Below are 18,310 nucleotides of genomic sequence, written 5' to 3' on the forward strand. Positions count from 1 at the left end.
AGCCTGGGTCCCAGCGCTGTCGCTTCCCACCCGCTGCTCCAGGCAGAGGCTGGATGCTCAGCCTTGCTCTCCAGGGGGCGCCGTCGGGCAGCTGTGCCCGGGAGGTGGCGCAGTTGGGCCATTGGTCCCTCCCTGGGTCCCCCACCCCATCCTTTGGGTGGCAGCCAGGTGGCCCCTTCCCTGCAGGCATGACCCAGTTACAGAGACTCCAAAAGAGTACCTCCCTCCGCCCTGGCCAAACCTGTCCCGGAGAGGCCTGCTTGGCTGGGGCTGCTGCCAGGGTCGCTGCAGGCGAAGGGCCACGACGTGCAAGGGCCAGGTCTCAACAGGGAGTCCTCGGTGTCACTGTCTTCGCTGATGCTAAAAACGAACATTTTGTTCACTCTCTTCCTCGTTTACCCTCCTCCCCTACTGTAAAATCGCATTTTCCACCTCAGTTTGCACGAGTCCCTGGTACATGCAGCGTTGCTCCCAGTCAGCTGCTTTGAGAAGGTTTCCTGGATGATTAGAGACAGCAGGCATCCCGCGCCCCAGCCCCCAGAACAAGCTGTGGGGCAGGGGTGAAGTGATGAACTTCAGGGGGACGCCCTCGGGAAGTGGCCTGGGGCGAGGGCAGTGTCTGTGTGTGTGGCGGGCAGGGCGGCAGAAAGGGCCAGGAGGCAGGGCTTGCTACCTCCCGCCCTGCCTCGCCTGGTCCTTTGCTCTGAGTCTCAAACAGCCATTTTGCGGAGAAGGAAACAGTCTTGGCAGACAGCAGGCAGGGGCCAAGACTCAGCAAATCAGTGACCAAGTCGGGATCAGAACAAGGTTTCCTGCCCAGGTGCTGAGAGCAGGTGGTGGGCATTACTGCAAATGACAGGAGGCAGCTGAGGCTGGGATGAGTGTCTCCGGGCCTGCTCCCACGCTGGTCGGCAGCACAGCAGAGAAAGACCCCAGTGCCCTGGCCTCCCCGCTGGGCGGCCAGGGCTCCGCCAGGGCCCTGGGCAGCACAGCCCGCCTCCCATGCTGATGTCACGACACCCAGACCTCGGAGGGCCCTCCAACTCCGCCTCCCGGGGGAAGGCTCTGGAGTGGGGACGAGAGGGCAGCAGTGCCGGCCAGAGAGCTGCCCTGGGCAGGAAGGACAGGGAGAGACTGAGAGAGAGAGTCACACAGTGAAAGACCGCAAGACCCAGAGAGACCCCCAGAGCAGGTCACGGAGCAAGACAGAGGAAGAGGGGGCCTGTGTCTGCAGATTTTCCCACACCTGCCACCCCAGCTTCCCGGGCCCTCTGTGCAGGTGGCAGCTGCAGCCAGGCCGGTGGGCAGCAGGGACCCAGGTAAGGATGGGCTGCCCGCTGTCCTGAGCCCTGGGAGAAGGGTCTGCTGGACTTCGGGGGAGTCATGGGCTCAGGCCACCCTGGAGCCACTGTCCCCACAGCCAATTGCTCCCGGTCTGGGCCCCCTGCCATCTCTGGGACTGGGGGCAGACATGCTGGGGGTGGCAGACAGAGTCCTCTGTCCCTGACTCTTTGTCTCCTTAGGCCTCTCTCAGCCACTATCTCTTTCTTTATCTCTCTCCTTGGATAAGTCGCTTCCTTCCTCTGTGCCTCAAATTTCCCATCTGTGAAATGGGAGATGAAGCCCCATCAGCCATGGTTGTTGGGAGGACAAGGTAAAACTGAGCATGGGTACAGAAATGTAAATACAGTTCTGTGTTCTCTGTTGTCAATTTAAAAAGCAATTAACTCGAACAGGGATTAGTTACTATTTTTAGGAAAAAAAATGTCTATTTTGTAGCTTTTTCCTTACACGTGGCCCTTAAATTCTATGCCCTTTCAAACCCTTTCCACCCGCCAAGGCCCTGAAGGCCCTGGCTCTGCCCCTGGCTCTCGCGGCTCACGCTGGTGCAGGAAGCCAGCACCACAGCTGGGCATCCGCTTCACAGACGTAGCTCCCCACGGCAGCTGCCTGCTGGCCTTTGTTGAATTCCCTTCTCAGCCAGACGCCCAGGCCAGGTGCAGGTCTCCAGAAGGACGGTGTGCCTGCTGTATCCCGGAGCCCCAGGGCAGGGGTCAGGGCTCAGGTGTCAGGTAGTGTCATGGGCAGAGGATCAAATGCCCCAGCGCGCCTGAATGCACCTTGTGAAAAATTGATGCTCATCCTGGGAGGCAGGTAGGGGGCCAGAGGGGCCTCATGCCGGGGCCAATGGGCTGGGGCTGCTTTTGATCACCACACTCAGTCCCACGAGTCCTTCCTGAGCTGTCCCTGTGCTGTGTGAGGTGATGGCTGAGCCCCACACCCTACCCTGTATCAGCTCCCTTACTTTGGGAGCAGAGGTGGGGACAGACCCTGACCAGACAAAAACGCATATAGTCAGGGCTGGATAGAGGGAAATATTGGGGCTCTTGGCAGGCTGGGGACAGTCAGGGAAGGCTTCCTGGAGGAGGTACCATCTAAACTGAGCCGTGAAGCATAGGTGGGAATTTATTAGTCAGAATTCCAGGCAGAGGGTCCAGTGTACACAAAGTCTAAGAGGTATAAAAAGGGCCAGCATATTTCAGGAAGAATGAGTGCTGAGAATGGCCCAAGAGCAGGGGTGGGGAAGGAAGAAAGCAGAGAGAGGCAAGACTGAGACACATAGTGCTGGGCCTTAAACGCAAGATGGGGGAGGGATTAGAGCCCCCGTCCTGAAGGCCGGGGGTGCTCTGGAAGGGTTTTAGGCACATCGTGTCATGAGCAGGCCATGTTCAGCCTGACCCTCCTCTTGGGCCAGGCTGTCCCTGTCACCTGTACTCCTGGGGCAGCTCTGAGCTGGGTGGCCAGAGACCAAGTCCTAGTCCTGAATTTGTCCTGTCCTGCTGTGTGACCTTTGGCAAGTCTTGGTCCCTCTCTGGCCCCTTTGCCCATATGTCCAGGGGAGGGGGCTAGACTTTCTACTTCTTAGGAGCCCTTTGGGAATCTCTGAATAATAGTAGTTAAAAAGGAGCTCAGCTGCTCTGGGCAGTGGAACTGGTGATGGTGGCAGAGGCTCAGGTCACGCAGGCTGGGCTGTGGCCAGAGGGAGAGAAGCCAGGGAGGGTTCCTCAGGGAGGAGGGGCTGGGGCTTTGGGAAGAGCCCAGGTGACCCAGCCAGGCTCAGTGCTTCCAGGGCTGGCTGGTTCAGAGGCTTGACATGGTCTCTCTCCCTGCAGAAGTGTGCCTGGCCAGGCGGGCAGTAGGAGCATTTGACCAAGGACAATGGTGATTCTTCAGCAGGTGAGGGCTCCTTCATCTTTCTATCAGGAATAAGCCTGTTGGGTGGCTCATCCTTCCCTATCCCATATTCTCTTATCCATGTTCTTAGCTGTAGAATCCCCTCCCTAATCCTTTCTTCTAGAAAACTCCTATCTATGCTTCAAAACCCAGGTATGAAACTTTCCCTGACTCTCTCAGGGCCCATTCTCCCTGTGATGTGTCTGTTGGGGCCTGCCTTTCTCATTGCACTCACCCCACTGGTCAGAAATTACTTATTTATACACATCTCTGAATCCCCAGGTAGTCCAGGCGGTGGAACAGCATGTGCAAAGGCCCGGATGTAGAGAAGCCCTTGGGGAAAGGGAAGACGAAGTTGGCAAGTCTATTGAAGCCAGACCAGGAAGGGCCTTGAGCCTGACTGGGGAGAAGTGAATGGGGGATGACGTAGCCGGAGCTGCAGGCTCCGAGGGTAATATGGGGAAGAAGCAGAGGTGCTGCCCCCGGCTGAGTCCTCCAGCCCCGCTTTCCTTCCCAGGGCCACGATGGCCCCTGACCCTCAGCCCTTCCCCGTGATCAGCCTGAGGCTCTAATGAGCTCCTGGTCTCCAAATTCAGGAATGTGGGCCCTGAGCCAGGTCGGCCTGGCACCAGGCCCTTGGGCTGGTAGGGGTGTGTGCTGTGGAGGCTTGGCCAGTGGCTTCTTGTCCTCCAGGACCATGTGGGACCGATGGGCAGCCGTGCCCTGCAACTGCGTGTTTGAGTGTGAGTTATGTATACGTGTGTATGTGAGAAGGCAGGTGTCAGGGCAGGATCAGGATAGACAGTCTTCTGTCCTGGGGCTGGAGGAGCCCCCCTCTAGAGCCCCTCGGCCTGAGAGTCTCTTCAAAGGCCCATCAGAGATGGCCAAGACCAAAAACAGAAGGAAAAGTCACTGTCGCTGAGTGTTTGCTGGGTGCCAGGGCCTGGGCTGCAGGCGGGACTGGGTGGATGCGGACATTTGCAGACCCCAGAGGGAGGGCCTGGGCCACTCATAGCTCCCACAGCCGCTTTCCCTCGGGAGGCCTCTGACTTGCTGTCCACCCTCCTCCAACCAGCCCCCCTGAACGCTGGCCTATCTCGTCTGGCAGCCTCTGCTGGGAGCAGGTATCTGCAGGTGGACCTGGCTCTGCCCAACCCTCACACAGAAAGCACATTTCTGTTACTTCTTTGGTCCTGAATGAAGTCCCAGCTCTGGGGAGCCAGCCAGCCACGCAGCTCCACAGGCAGAGCCCGCAGCCCTGGGCTCATCTTGGGCTTTGCTGTTGCTAAGTGTGCGGACCTGGGACGCACGTCCTTCAGCCTTCCTGAGCCTCAGTTTCCTCATCTGTAAAACGAGGATAAAAACCCTCCTTTCCCAGGATGGTTGTTGTGAAGATGAAATGCCACAAGCGGTTCAATCAGAGCGCTTGCCTTTCACCCGCCTACCAGGTCCGCCTCCTCCCGCCACGCCTTCCCTGTCCTGAAAGACGGTCGGTCTGCCAGAGCACTTGGTCCCCCTTCTGGCTGACTTCTAAGTCCTCGCTGTGGCCACGACTCCCTTTGGGACCCTCCCCTCCTCCGCGCACACTAGTGTCCGACCGCAGGCCACCTTCTTCCCCTGCCTTCCTGGGGCGTCCTGGTGAGCCCAGAAACGGGGCACAGCCTTCATCCTGCTCCCCACGGCCTCCTCAGCTCCAGCGCCAGCCCGCGCAGAGATGGAGCTCTGTGCCGAACGAATGAACGATTGTGATTTCACCCTCATTTTGTCCAAGGGGCTGGGGCGAGCATGATAACTACCTCAAAGGGATGTTGGAGAACAAAATATCGTAACACATGTACGACGCTCAGCCCAATGCTGGACACAGCTCAAAAGAGTTTAACAGCCGCGGCGACCACTACTAAAATCATATCAGTAGTGTTCCTGCGTATGAGAATTTCCCATTCTTTTCTCTCTTTTACTTTATTTGGCATAAATATTTATTTGGGATAAATTATTTGAGGAGACCTCAGAGAATATGATGTTTCTTGCCCCGTGTGTAGAGTGGCCCAGTGTGGGACATATCAGTGACAGATACTCACCCATCCCTCCCTCATTCCTTCCATTCATCCATCATGCCAGTCTTTCTGAGCCCCACAGAGTACCAGGCACAGAAAACACTTTCATAAAGTTGTGCTCAGAATCCACATCTCTTCATTATGAAAAAATGTTATTCATGTGTTGAGGGTTCTAATTCTTCAAAAGTAGCATCCACATTGGTCCGACTATGTGCCGGGTACTCTCTATACATGATCTCATTTTATTGCCATAAGGCTGTAGGGTAGGGATCTTTGTGCTGATATTGCCGGTGAAGAAACTGAAGCCCAGATAGGGTAATTTATTTTTATTTTTAATTTTTTTAAATTTCAGCTATGCTTTTATTTATTATTTTTTTAACATCTTTATCGGAGTATAATTGCTTTATGATGGTGTGTTAGCTTCTGCTGTATAACAAAGTGAATCAGCTCTACATATACATATATCCCCATATCTCCTCCCTCTTGCGTCTCCCTCCCACCCTCCCTGTCCCACCCCTCTAGGTGGTCACAAAGCACAGAGCTGATCTCCCTGTGCTGTGCAGCTGCTTCCCACTAGCTATCTATTTTACATTTGGCAGCGTATATATGTCCCAGATAGGGTAATTTAGACATGAGCTGGGGCAGGTCCAGACAGGATAGGGAGCCATGCTGGTGAGGGGGGCAGCATACAGGGAGAAGAGACCTTGGGAAGGGGCTGCTGTGCAGGGCACAGGGCTGTGGCACAAGGAGCAGGCACAGGGCTCAGGGGAGGAGGTCAGACTTCCCCTGCTGGGTGGCATTCGCAGAGCGTGAGCTCTTTCCCAGGGACCCTGCGGTAGGCTGGGCAGACCCATCATGTTGATGGCTTTGGGAGTAGGTGGGAGTGTCTGGAGGTTCCTAGTGTGCCGGAAGCCACCTCCTCCAGCCACGTTCTCACTCACCCACCCAGCAAAGTGGCACTCAGCCCCTTCTCTGTACCGGGCTGGGCACAAAGGATACAGAGATAAATTGACTGCTCCCTGTCCTGGAGGAGTTTTCAGACCAAAGGGGGAGGCAGCTCCGAAACACAGCAAGGGTGCCCATGAGCAGAACTGTGATAGCAGGAGTCCTGGGGGTGGAGTAGGGTGGGAGGGAGCCTGGGGATGGGGGAGGCTTCTGCCCCACCTGCGGTACGGCAGGGTGGGGTGGTGATGTCAGGGAAGGCTCTGAGGCTGTCGTGGTAGCCCCTCACATACAGATGGGCAGCTGTGGTCTCAGGAGGAGGGACTTGCCCCACGTTGCAAGGCTAGCTGGTGCTTGTGAGAACCCAGAGATCTGTGGTACATGTGACCCGCTTCTTTAGGACCTCAGGGAAGTCTGCTGTGCTTCGGTAAGATGTGATTTCTGGCTCTGTGGTGAGGCCAGTGTAGGGACTAGATGTGCTTTGCCCAGATTCCTGGATCAGAGTGAAGTTTGAAGATAAATCTGTGGACTGTTGATAACAGTTGGGTTAAGTCTTTTATTAAAATATAATGTTCTTCTTTGTCTGTTGTAACAATTCCTGATTTAAAGTCCATTTTGTCTGATATTAGTACAGCCACCTCAGCTCTTTTTTGGTTACTGTTTTCAAGGAGTATATTTTTCTATCCTTTCACTTTCAGCCTATTTGTGTCTTTGGATCTAAAGTGAGTCTCTTGTAGATAGCATATAGTTGGATCATGTGTTATTTTTTTTCAACCTTTTCTGCCGACCTCTACCTTTTAATTGGAGAGTTAAATTCATTTCCCTTTAAAGACTTACTTCTGCCATTTTGCTGTTTTTTTTATATGTCATATCTTTCCCCTGTCAATTCCTCTATAATGACTTCTTTTTTTTAACTGAACTATAGTTGATTTACAATGTTGTGTTAGTTTCAGGTGTACAGCAAAGTGATTCAGTTATATACATATATATTTTTTTTCTTTTTTTCAGATTCTTTTCCCTTATAGGTTATTACAAAATATTGAGTATAATTCCCTGGGTTATACAGTAGGTACTTGTTGGTTATCTATTTTATAAATAGTAGTGGGTATCTGTTAATCCGAAACTCTTAATTTATCCCTCCCCCCCGCCTTTCCCCTTTGGTTACCGTAGTTAGTTTGTTTTCTATGTCTGTGGGTCTATTTCTGTTTTGTATTTAAGTTCATTTGTATCTTTTTTTTTTAGATTCTACTCTATGATGCCTTCTTTTGTGTTTGATTTTTTTCCCCCACTCTACTGTTTTGGTTCCCTTCTCATTCATTTCTCTCTCTCTCTCTCTCTCTCTCTCTCTCTCTCTCTCTATCTATCTATCTATATATATATATATATTTTTTTTTTTTTTTTCCCCCTACTAGTTACTCTGGGGTTTACAATTAACACCTTGTATTTATAACAATCTAGTGAGGGTTAACACCAACTTAGCTTCAATAGAACATGAAAACTCTGCTCCTATATAGTTCCATCACTCTCTCTTTACAGTATTAGTGTCAGAAATTACATCTTTATACACTGTGTGTCCATTAACATAGATTTATAATTGTTATTTTATTGTCTTTTAAATCACATAGGAAAAAAAAGAAGTGACAAACCAAAAATAACAATAAGGCTGGCTCTTATATTTACCTTTGTAGTTACCTTACTGGGTTCTTTATTTCTTTGTGTGGCATTGAGTTACTGTCTAGTGCCATTTAATTTTAGCCTGAAGGAATATTTTTGGCATTTCTTGTAGAGTAGGTCTATTAGCTACCAACTCCCTCAGTTTTTGTTTATCTGGGAATGTCTTAGTTTCTCTTTCACTGTTGAAGAATATTCTTGCCACATACAGAATTCTTGCTGGAAATGTGTTTTTTTCCTTTCTGCATTTTAAATATATTATCCTACTGCCTTCTGGTCTCCATGGTTTCTGATGAGAAATCAGCAATTAATCATATTGAAGATCCTTCGTATGTGATGAGTCACTTCTCTCTCACTGTTTTTAAGATTCTCTTTTTGTCTGTCTTTTGATAGTTTGATTATAATGTGTCTCTGAGGATCTTTTTGAGTTTATCCTACCTGGAATTTATTGAGCATTTTAGATGTGTAGATCCATATCTTTCATCAAGTTTGGGGAATTTGGGGTCATTGTTTCTCCGAATATTCTTTCTGCCTCTCTCTCTCCTCTCCCTCTGGGATTCCCATTGTGCATATATTGGTCCATTTGATGGTGTCCTGTAGGTTTCTGAGTCTTGGCTCCTTTTTCTTAATCCTTTTTTCTTTCCGCTCCCTAGCCTGGATATCTCAGTTAAGCTATCTTTGGTTTACTGATTCTTCTTTCTGCCCTTTCAAATCTGCTGTTGACCCCTCTAGTGAATTTTTCGTATCAGTTATTGTACTTTTTGACTCCAGAATTTCTATTTGGTCCCTTTTTATGATTCCTGTCTCCTTATTGATAGCCTGTACTTGGTGAGATGTTGTTCTGGTTTCCTCCAGTTCTCTGAGCATATTTAAAACAGTTGATTAAAGTTTTTGTCTATTAAGCCCAGTGTCTCGGCTTCCTCAGGGAAAGATTCTATTAATTTCTTTTTTTCCTATGAATGGGCCATATTTTCTTGTTTCTTTGCAGGTCTCATAGTTTTTGTTGTTGTTGTTGTTATTGTTGTTGAAAACTGGACATTTTGATTACTATAATGTGATAACTCCAGAAGTCAGATTCTCCCCCTCCCCAGGGTTCGTTGTTGCTGCTTATTGTGAATTGTAATTTTGTTGAGTGACTTTTCTAAACTATTTTGTGTGTGTGTGTGTGTGAAAACTAGATTCTTTGTTGTGTGTGGTCACTGAAGTCTCTAAAACCCCTGGAAAAAACAACAAGACAAATTTTAAAAATCTCAGACTTTGCAGTTGGGGTGTGTGTATGTTGGCGCATGACTTCAATGCTCAGTCAGGACATTTACAACTCTGACTTAGCCTTCACTCCCTGCCTGCATGGAGCCTGAGGTCAGTCAGAGGTGAGAGCTTAGGGTTTCTCATGCTTTTTCTGAACATTTGTCCAACCCTGGGTGTGTACGTGGTCTTCTAGATTCCCCAGTATATGCTGAAGCTTTTTCAAAGCCCTTTTTCCCTGGTGCATCTCATTCCCCTGCCTTTCTTCCAGGCTTTTTGGAGTGTCTATTGTTTGCTCCAACTGATTATATTTTCCCCAGGTGGTAGTTCATTTGCCTTTGGATGTTTTTGACTAATGCCCTCCACAGCTACTTCTCTACCCTGGGGTCCCTAGTTAGGGAATAAAGACAAACCTTTAGCATTAGTCCTTCAGGGATCCCCCAGACAGGTTAAAACCATCATGATTCTTTGATAACAAGGTCTGTTCTGCTCCCTCTGACCCCAACAACCCACACCAGGGATACAGGCTGCCATCCTCAAGGTGGGGGGTGAGGGAGGATGGGTAGGTTACAGTATCACAAAGCTCTCCTGTGGGGTTTCAGTCATCTTCCTCTTCCTTAAATGTTCAAATGGTTACTGTAAACCTTTGCCTATTTTCTAGAGCTCCAGTAAAGTCGACTCCGACAATTTTGCTATGTTTTTTGGTATTTCTGTAGAGTTCTTGGCACACTTCTCTACTCTGTGCTGATATCACTTGCTGATGACAACTGGCACAGTTATTTCCTGAAAGCTTTTCTGTTCCAGCTTGCTATGTATACTTGGATAGGTCCCTTTGCCCCTTCTGAACCCCAGTCTCCCCATATGTAATATGGGTGGTCAGAATCGGACCAGATGGTGGTATGGTGGAGGTGACAGCAGGACTATGGGTGTGAGGCATGAAGGAAGGAGAAGAGAAGGCAGTGAGGTGTGGGGACCCGGGGTCACATAGCTGAGTGGAGCCTTGGTGGCTAAGTGGGGGCAGGGAAGAGTATGGTGGAGGTGGAGCATTCCTAGCAGAGGACTCAGCATAAGCAAAGGTAGGAGGCCCTGTCCTGTGTGGCCAGGCAACAGGAGACAAGGCTGGGGGAGCAGTGAGCCCTGGCTCTGGGAGAGAGTCTGGTGGGATGCCAGAGTGGGTCCCAGGGGCATTAGACCTGCCTCCCAGACCTGGTGTGCAGCCACCTGCAGGGAAGGGACCTACTCCTAGGCTTCATCTCAGGCGTGGCCTGGGTGCAGGGTGTTGAGCAGTGGGTCTGTGTCAGGGAGGGCCGGTCTCCTCTCTAGGTCTCTCTCATGGGGCCTCTCTCCATCCACCAGACTTGTTTCACCATCTCTTCCTTCTTACCTCTGCTTCTCTGTGCTTTTGCTGTTTTCTTTTCTGGAACACCCTTCTCCCTCGTATCTGCCTAAATAATCACAACACCACAACAACATGACTTGCTCAGTTAATAATAACTAACACTCACACAGCATTTGCTCTAACAGGCACCCATCTGAGTGAGTTACACGCAACCTGTTTAACCCTCACAAGCACCTAATGAGGGACTGTTATCCTGTTATCTGACAAATGAGAAAGCAAAAGCACATGGGGGTTGAGGAACTTGCCCAAGGTCACACAGCATGTGAATGGCCTTGTCATCATTGAACCAGTGTCGGCTCCAGAGTCCAACCTCATAGCAGCCGTTCTATCCTGTCTCTCCAGGGTTAATCTGTCCCTTATCTGGTGGTACCATCTGTGTCTGGGTTTGCCTACCCCCAGGCTGGAAGCTCTGAGGACTGTGTCCCCTAAGCTTTAGCCTGAGCCTGTGAAGGTTTTTGTTTTTTTAAATTTTTAAAGATATTTATTTATTTTTGGCTGTGTTGGATCTTAGTTGCAACATGCAGGATCTTTCGCTGCGGTGCGTGGGCTTCTCTCTAGTTGTGGCGTGCAGGCTCCAGAGCGTGTGGGCTCTGTAGTTGTGGCACACGGGCTCTCTAGTTGTGGCTCTTGGGCTCAGTAGTTGTGGTGGGCTGGCTCAGTTGCCCAGCAGCATGTGGGATCTTAGTTCCCTGACCAGGGATCGAACCCATGTCCCCTGCATTGGAAGGCGGAGTCTTAACTACTGGACCACCAGGGGAGTCCCTGTGAAGTTTTTTTTTTTTTTGCGGTACACGGGTCTCTCACTGTTGTGGCTTCTCCTGTTGCGGAGCACAGGCTCCGGACGCATAGGCTCAGCGGCCATGGCTCACGGGCCTAGTTGCTCCGCGGCATGTGGGATCTTCCCAGACCGGGGCACGAACCCATGTCCCCTGCATTGGCAGGCGGACTCTCAACCACTGCGCCACCAGGGAAGCCCTGTGAAGGTTTTTTAAATAGACAGATGGAAGGATGCCTGGAAGCCCAACTCTAGCACCTCCCTGGGTCTGAGGGTCTGGTTCCTGTCCCCACGGACTCTCCTAGGAGGGTGGGCAGGGGTAGGTGTGCTTGTTCTGGGCTTAACTCTGGAAAGACCCCTTCTGAGAGCAGGCCCCCTGAGAGGGCACAGGAAATGGGTGGGAATCACTGCCGACAGTCAGCTGTGTGCTGGGTGGCAGAGCGCTGGGTCCTCGAGGCTGGAAAAGGGGGGGCGGTGTGTGGAAGGATGCCCAGGTCCAGAGGGGCAGCTCCGAGTTCTGTGTGAGGCATCGCTGTCTCCTTCCTTGTCATTCCCTCTACTCCCCGCTGTGGTTTGCTCCTCTAGAACAGAAAGTTGGGTCTTCCAGGATTTCAGGCAACGCTGAGGACCAAAAATGAGACCTTGAAGAGAGAATAGGAGAAAAGAGGGGAGAGGATAAAGGTAAGTAGGGAGAGAGGAGGCAGGTGTAGGAAGAGAGTCATAGGGCCTGGGCATTCCACACCTTCTGGATGGGACAGTGGCCCCTGTGGCTTGCAGCCCAGCATGGACCCAAGCTGGCACCCAGTCCTGTGTGGCTGCCAGGACACAGGAGCCCAGCTTGGCGCCCACTGTGGGGTGAGCTCTGAGCCATTAGGGGTGACTTGCCGTCCTGGGGAACGAGGGTACGCCCCTCCTTTAGGCCTCAGTGCCTCCTCATTGACCTGGAGATCACCAGCTGGCTGGCCTTAGAGGCTGGGTGAGGACCAGAGACTCTTCCAGGGCTTTCCCCATAAAGTCCCCTCCCAACCTCAAGGCTTTTATCTGCCCTCACTCCCCAGAGGCAGCCAGTGAGCCAGAAAGATCTTTGACGCACCTTCCCTTTAGTCTTAAAAAATTTACGAAGTTTATTGTGTTCCACTCCATAACATCCCCACGTTTCTTTCCGTAGAAAACATACTGATTTTCTCCAAAACTGCGGCCAAGGTGAGGTTCCAGGTGCCTCGTTTTTGCCGAGGCCCCGCATCTCATTTCCTGGGTGCCGTTCGCAGAGGTCCTGGTGAAGCGGGCCCGGAACCCCCGACGATGTTGGGTGTTGGGGTCGCGCCAGGATGGGAGGGGGCTGGGGCGGCGCGGGCGCCCCCTCCTCGTTCCCGCCAGCGGGCGTCACCTAAGCCGCCGTTGCCATGGGCCCGCGGCAGATGGCCGGGTTTAGGGTTCCCCGGCGGGCGGCGCGCACGGGATTAGGTGAATTAGGGAGCTCGAGACGTGTTGCCACCGTAGCCGCCGCTAGGCCCTCCGCGCCATGGAGCCCCCTGCCCATCCCGCAGACCCCGCCAACCCCGCGGACGCCGCTGACCCCGGCGACCCTGCCGAGGCGCGCGCCAAGCAGCCGGGCAAGTGGGCGCTGTTGCGAAGCCTGAACCAGGCGTTGAAGACATACGCGGTCCTGCCGGTGAGGCCCGGGTCGGGAGGGGGAGGACGCGCCCCGCGGACCCGGTCCTGGGCCTCGGTTTCCCCGCCTGTCTGGAGCCAGGCGGGCCGCAGGGTCGCAAAGCCCCAGGGTGCACGCACACCTGAGCCGTCTGGTGCCGCGCGGTCCTAGACGCCCGGCGGGAACTTGGCCCCCCGCTGCCCCTGCCTGGGCGCGGAGCTTGTGCAGCTGGAAAATGGGAGGTGGATGGGCCAGCGCTGGGAAGGGTCTTCCCTGCCCTTGCCCGGGCCCAGAGCAGGGGGTGACTCCTGGTGCACGGAGGGGGCTCGGGGAGACGTTTGTGGACTGGCTGACCGGCTGGTAGAAGGAAAGCATGGCCCGCGGGTCCCCTCCTCCACCGAAGATTAGCAACCAGACACTTCCTTGCTCACTGGCGCCCCTGGCAAGTCAACTGGCCCATCTTTCTCACCTGTGAAAATGGGGCTAATGTAACCAATGTCCCGGAGTGACTATGAGGATAAGTGAGGGTGGGGGGAGTGTCCTGAGACAGACTCCTTTTCACTGCACAAATGGGGACTGAACCTCAGGCCCTGCCCCAGAGGAGGAAAGAGGCATATGAGGCTAAGGCCCTGCAGGGAGTTGATATTGATCTGATCCTGGGCTCATGCCTAGGAGGGAAGGTGGGTGGACATCAAAGACAACTTGCCTTTGCCTGAGTCTCTCATCTTCACAAGCACTGACTCCTTTCCTGTTAAGGCTGTTGAACTCTAAGGCTCAGAGAGACTGAAAGGCTTACCCAGAGTCACACAGCGTTAGTGGCAGAACTGGGACCTGAACCCAGAACTCTTTACCTTGTGTTCATTGTGGATGTGGGCCAGCTTCCCTGGAGGAAGCCCTCAGTAGGGCTGTGGTGTACCCTTGAGAACATTTAGGCAAATCCATCTAGGAACTCACCGTTCTGGGGCTGGGAACCACTCAACTGACAGCAGAGAAGCTGGAACTTGCCCCAGGTTACACAGCCACACAGAGGCAGGTGTCTACACAAATGGAACTTTTGATTCCAGGTGAGGTCCCTAGTGGGGCACCCCTCACAGTGGGGTGGTAGGAATGGGGCCAGATACAGTCATGGGCTGCCTGGAATCGGCTGTGGGGAGGGGCTGGTGGGGTTAGACCTGAGCCCAGTGCCCCTTTCCTCTCCTCTCTCCTCCTGCCCCTCAAAAAAGTGTCATGTTCTTTTACATCTTCCTTCCTCTGCTCCTTCCTTCACCCATCCAGCGATTCCTGACCTACCCTGTTTTTGGTTCGGGCTCTGCCCTGCAGATGCTCACAGTCTCATCAGTCACTGATTTGATGAGTGACTGTGGCCAAATCCCTTTCTCTCTTTCGGCCTCACTTTCCTCATCTGTAAAATGGGGACCCTTACAACCCAGCTGCATTCTGATGCCCCAAGTACTTTCCATGGGACCATGGGAACTGTCCCCCTCAGAGGTTCTCGGGCCCCAGATTCCTCCCTGAAGCCTCTTAGCTGCCATTTTAGCCTCTTGCCTTGAGTTCAGACCAAGAGAAGAGAAAGTTAAGTCGCCACCCTCCTGGTGACAGTCCTTGGCTAGGAGGGTTCTAGACATTTCTGTTTGCTTTGCTACCCTTAGCTGGAGCTTCCAGTTTGCCTTTTGGGTCCACAAACCATCTCCAGCCAGGGACCCTATCAGTGCTTCCTGTTCTGCTTGCAGAGCTGGGTTCAGGGTGGGGCCCAGGGGATATAGGGAGAGAGCACTGAATTTGGAGTTTGCCAGGCTTGGGCTTCATTCCCAGCTCTACCACGAAACACCCGTGTGACCTTGGGCATGTTTCTTGACCTCTTTGAGGAGACAGAGTAGAGAGAGAATCCCTTGCCTAAGTGTTGTCATAAGGTTCAATGAGACAGTTAATTACAGGGAAGCATGTAAGTCACCACCTGGCCTGTGGCAGGGGTATTGAGTTTGCATAGAGCAATGTCCTGGTGCCACTGCCCGCCACCGCTGGCCTCTGGGAATCAGGTAGTCTCTCTCTTTCTCTCTCTCACACACGAACTCTGTCACATGCTCCCTCTTACCTACTCACACACATGCTCACATACACGCTGTTTCACATTGTGATTCTCTGTCTCACCGAGAGAACTGTTTCTCTGTTTGGTTCTGGGGAGTCACCAATGGAAGACTCAGACCAGCCCTGCCCTCAGGGGGCTGCAGGCTAGTGGGGGAGTGGACACCCATGGTGATGACCCAGAGTGGTGCTGGCTGTTAAGGGGCAAGCCCAGGGGCCCCGAAGACTGGAAGAGAGCCTGTGTTCTTTACACAGCAGCCAGGGGAAGTTTTGAAAATGTAAACCCATCACGCCATTCTCTCCTGCTTTAAAACCTTCCAGTGGCTACTTGTCCTACTTGAAAGAAAGTCCAACGTCTGTCCATGGCTCCCAGGGCCCTGTGTGCTCTGGTGCTACCCATATCCTCCAAGCACCCGCTCATCTAGCTCCAACCTGGACCTGCCCTTACGAGGCCCTCTGCTTTCCCGTCTGTTCACTGCTCTGTCCCCAGGGTCTGGAGTGAAACTGGCCCAGAGCGGACTCTCCACAGATATGTACCGAATGAATGAACTAACTCTTCAGGGATTGGGGAGGAGGTGAAAGGTAGGGCAGCGAGGAGGGGCCAGGGAAGAGTTGCTATTTGCTTTGGGTGTCCACTCAGTGGAAAGGTGGGGTGAGATGGGGGGCAGTTGGAACAGAACAGCCTGAGCAGGAGTGTGTCAGGTGGTCCTGCGCTGGCACTTAGAGAGGGCGAGGGGTGCGGCAGGAAGCACAGCTTGGACTTGGGACTAAAGCAGTCGTGAGGGTTAAATGGGACAGTCTATGGGAAGCAGTCGTGCAGCCTGGGCACACAGTAGATGCTCAGCAAACGCATGGGTTCGCCTCCCATCCCAGAGGCTCTCCAATTGTTCTCACTTTTTCTGGGAGAAAGCTTGGGTTTGAAGCTAGCCTGTTTCTAACATGTGCTAACCTCCCATGAAGTGAAGGCCCATAAGGGCAGCTGTGGCTGAAAAGTAGTTGGTTCTGATGGGAACAGGAGGAGGCTGAAACAGTGAAGAGTTGGCCTTGGGACTCACCAAGCCCACGCCTCACTGAGGCATGTGGAAACTGAAGCTCCAAGAGGTCAGCGATTTACTGGAGGCCAAGTGGGTCCTGGATCCCAGTCTCATAGCCCAGAGCTGTTTCCCCTGGGCCATCCCCATGGGCTTATTTCATTGTGAATCAGTTTTAGCAGCTGTTATGCTTTTAACTCCTGCTTAATAGGAAGTTATATTTTTATTAGGATATCTAGGTTCTCTTACCCTTCTGGGGAACTTGGGACCCACCCCAAAAGAATACTCTTATTAAGATTAGAGTAAAGGCTTCCCTGGTGGCGCAGTGGTTGAGAGTCCGCCTGCCGATGCAGGGGACACGGGCTCGTGCCCCGGTCCGGGAAGATCCCACATGCCGCGGAGCGGCTGGGCCCATGAGCCATGGCCGCTGAGCCTGCGTGTCCAGAGCCTGTACTCCGCAACGGGAGAGGCCACAACAGTGAGAGGCCCGCGTACTGCAAAAAAAAAAAAAGATTAGAATAAAATTCAAACTTTTACCTCCAGGCCAACGAGAGTCTATGAGTCCTGAATCTTGCCCACCTCTCTCTCTCATCAGGTCCTGCAACAACCACCTCTTTGCGGTTCCTTCCTGCCTCAGGGCCTTTGCACTTATCATTTCCGCTGCCCAGATTTCTACCCTTGCTCTTTCCTAGCCTGACTGCTTTTCGCCCTTCAGGTTTCAGCTCAGAGGTTTCCTTCATAGAGTGGCTTCCCCGGCGAATGAGTCTCCGGTTGGCCGGCTCTGTCTTTCTCCAGCGTTGGTGTGCTCACTTCCATCACAGCACTACCGCCATCCCAAGTGACCGTGTACTTGCTCAGATGTCTGTTTTCTGTCTCCTCCCAACTAGAATGTGGACTCCATGCTCACTGCTCGATCCCCAGCATTTAGTTCCATCAGTGCCTTGTACCCAGTATGTGCTCAGTACATGCATGTTGAATGCATCAGTGCTGAAAGTGGTTGTTCTAAGTCCATTTTCTGACTCTGGCTTGTAGATTTGGCTTCTGTGAACCCTTACTGAGCGCGTAGTGGGAGCCAGGCCCTGTGCTGAACGCTGCAGGGGACACAAATATAATGCTCCCCTGGCCCCAGATCGGGATGTCCCCACAAGCCAGGAGACAGTGTGGCTGAGAGCGATGCCCACATATATCATGGGGCCTGGCACAGAGCAGCATCACTGCAGGGAAGTCATAACTGTGACTGTGGGTGTTGACCAAGGAGGTGACAGAGGCTGTTTGAATGTCCTGGGGGTACGCCTCCTTCAGGACAGAGGGGAGGTGTTTCTGCCTGAACTTCAATGAGTCTGCTGTACATGTGTGGGGTGTAGCGTCTTGGGGAGAGGTCAGGGCTTTGGACAGGCCTGGGCTTGAAGCTGCCCAGCTGTGTGGTGTTGGCTCTTGCCCTCTCTGAGCCTCTGCTTACTCATTATAAATTGGGGACAGTAACAGCTGCCCCAGAGGAGGGATTGATGACACTACCTAGTGCCCAGCCCAGGGCCTGGCACCATGGCTTCCACAGTGCCAGTTCCCTTCTCTTCCCTCTTCTGTGGTTGGCACAAGAGCCTCTGGTGGTGGAGGGGTGGGCACAGGACTGCTTGGAAGGAGTACCCGATCCCCCTCCCTGCTCACCTGGCCTGGGCCTCTCTCACCCACAGGGGGACTATGTCTGGATGGACCTGAGATCCGGGCAGGAGTTTGATGTGCCCATCGGGGCGGTGGTGAAGCTCTGTGACTCTGGGCAGATCCAGGTGGTGGACGATGAAGGCAATGTGAGTAGCCCGCTGCCACCCCGCCCCCAGGCCTTGGGGGGGACATAGGCTGACAGGTGACCTGAGGCAGGGGCCCGGCAGTGACCTGCCTCAGGGAGATGGAGGCAGTGCCTGTGCCCCGCTCCTGCCTCTCAGAACCCCCTTCCCCCATGGAGCTTTCCCCATCACCCCCGTGGGAGGGAGCCTCCCCTTCTGCCCCAGGCTACCTGTTCTAGTCCGACCAGCACTTCAGTCCATTCTGCCTGGTATTAGAAATGTGTGTCTGTGTGGGCATACCGGTGTGTACAGTGGGGCAGGGGGTGGCACCGGGCTGGGAGCTCCTCAGGTACATGGGTGCTTTCGGGTCAGACAGGCTGGATTCAAATCCCACCCTGCCCACTTGCTAGCTATGCAAACTTGGCCAAATCTCTTTCCCTTCTGA

The 18,310-nt window shown here is 53.0% G+C and overlaps 1 protein-coding gene across 1 annotated transcript in view; it reads left to right on the forward strand.

Annotated features, from left to right (window-relative positions):
- The first annotated feature begins 1,096 nt into the window (after nt 1–1,096).
- The window catches only part of MYO7A (myosin VIIA), a 100,348-nt gene continuing 83,134 nt past the window's right edge, over nt 1,097–18,310 (forward strand). The window contains exons 1-3 of the mRNA XM_007461713.1: nt 1,097–1,319; nt 3,174–3,237; nt 17,776–17,889. Of these exons, the coding sequence (XP_007461775.1) occupies nt 3,220–3,237; nt 17,776–17,889 (132 nt within the window). The 5' untranslated portion in view covers nt 1,097–1,319; nt 3,174–3,219. The remainder of the gene's footprint in view (nt 1,320–3,173; nt 3,238–17,775; nt 17,890–18,310) is intronic.

Source organism: Lipotes vexillifer, unplaced genomic scaffold (genome assembly GCF_000442215.2).
Source record: "Lipotes vexillifer unplaced genomic scaffold, Lipotes_vexillifer_v1.1 scaffold223, whole genome shotgun sequence".
In the NCBI taxonomy this organism is placed as follows: Eukaryota; Metazoa; Chordata; class Mammalia; order Artiodactyla; family Lipotidae; genus Lipotes; species Lipotes vexillifer.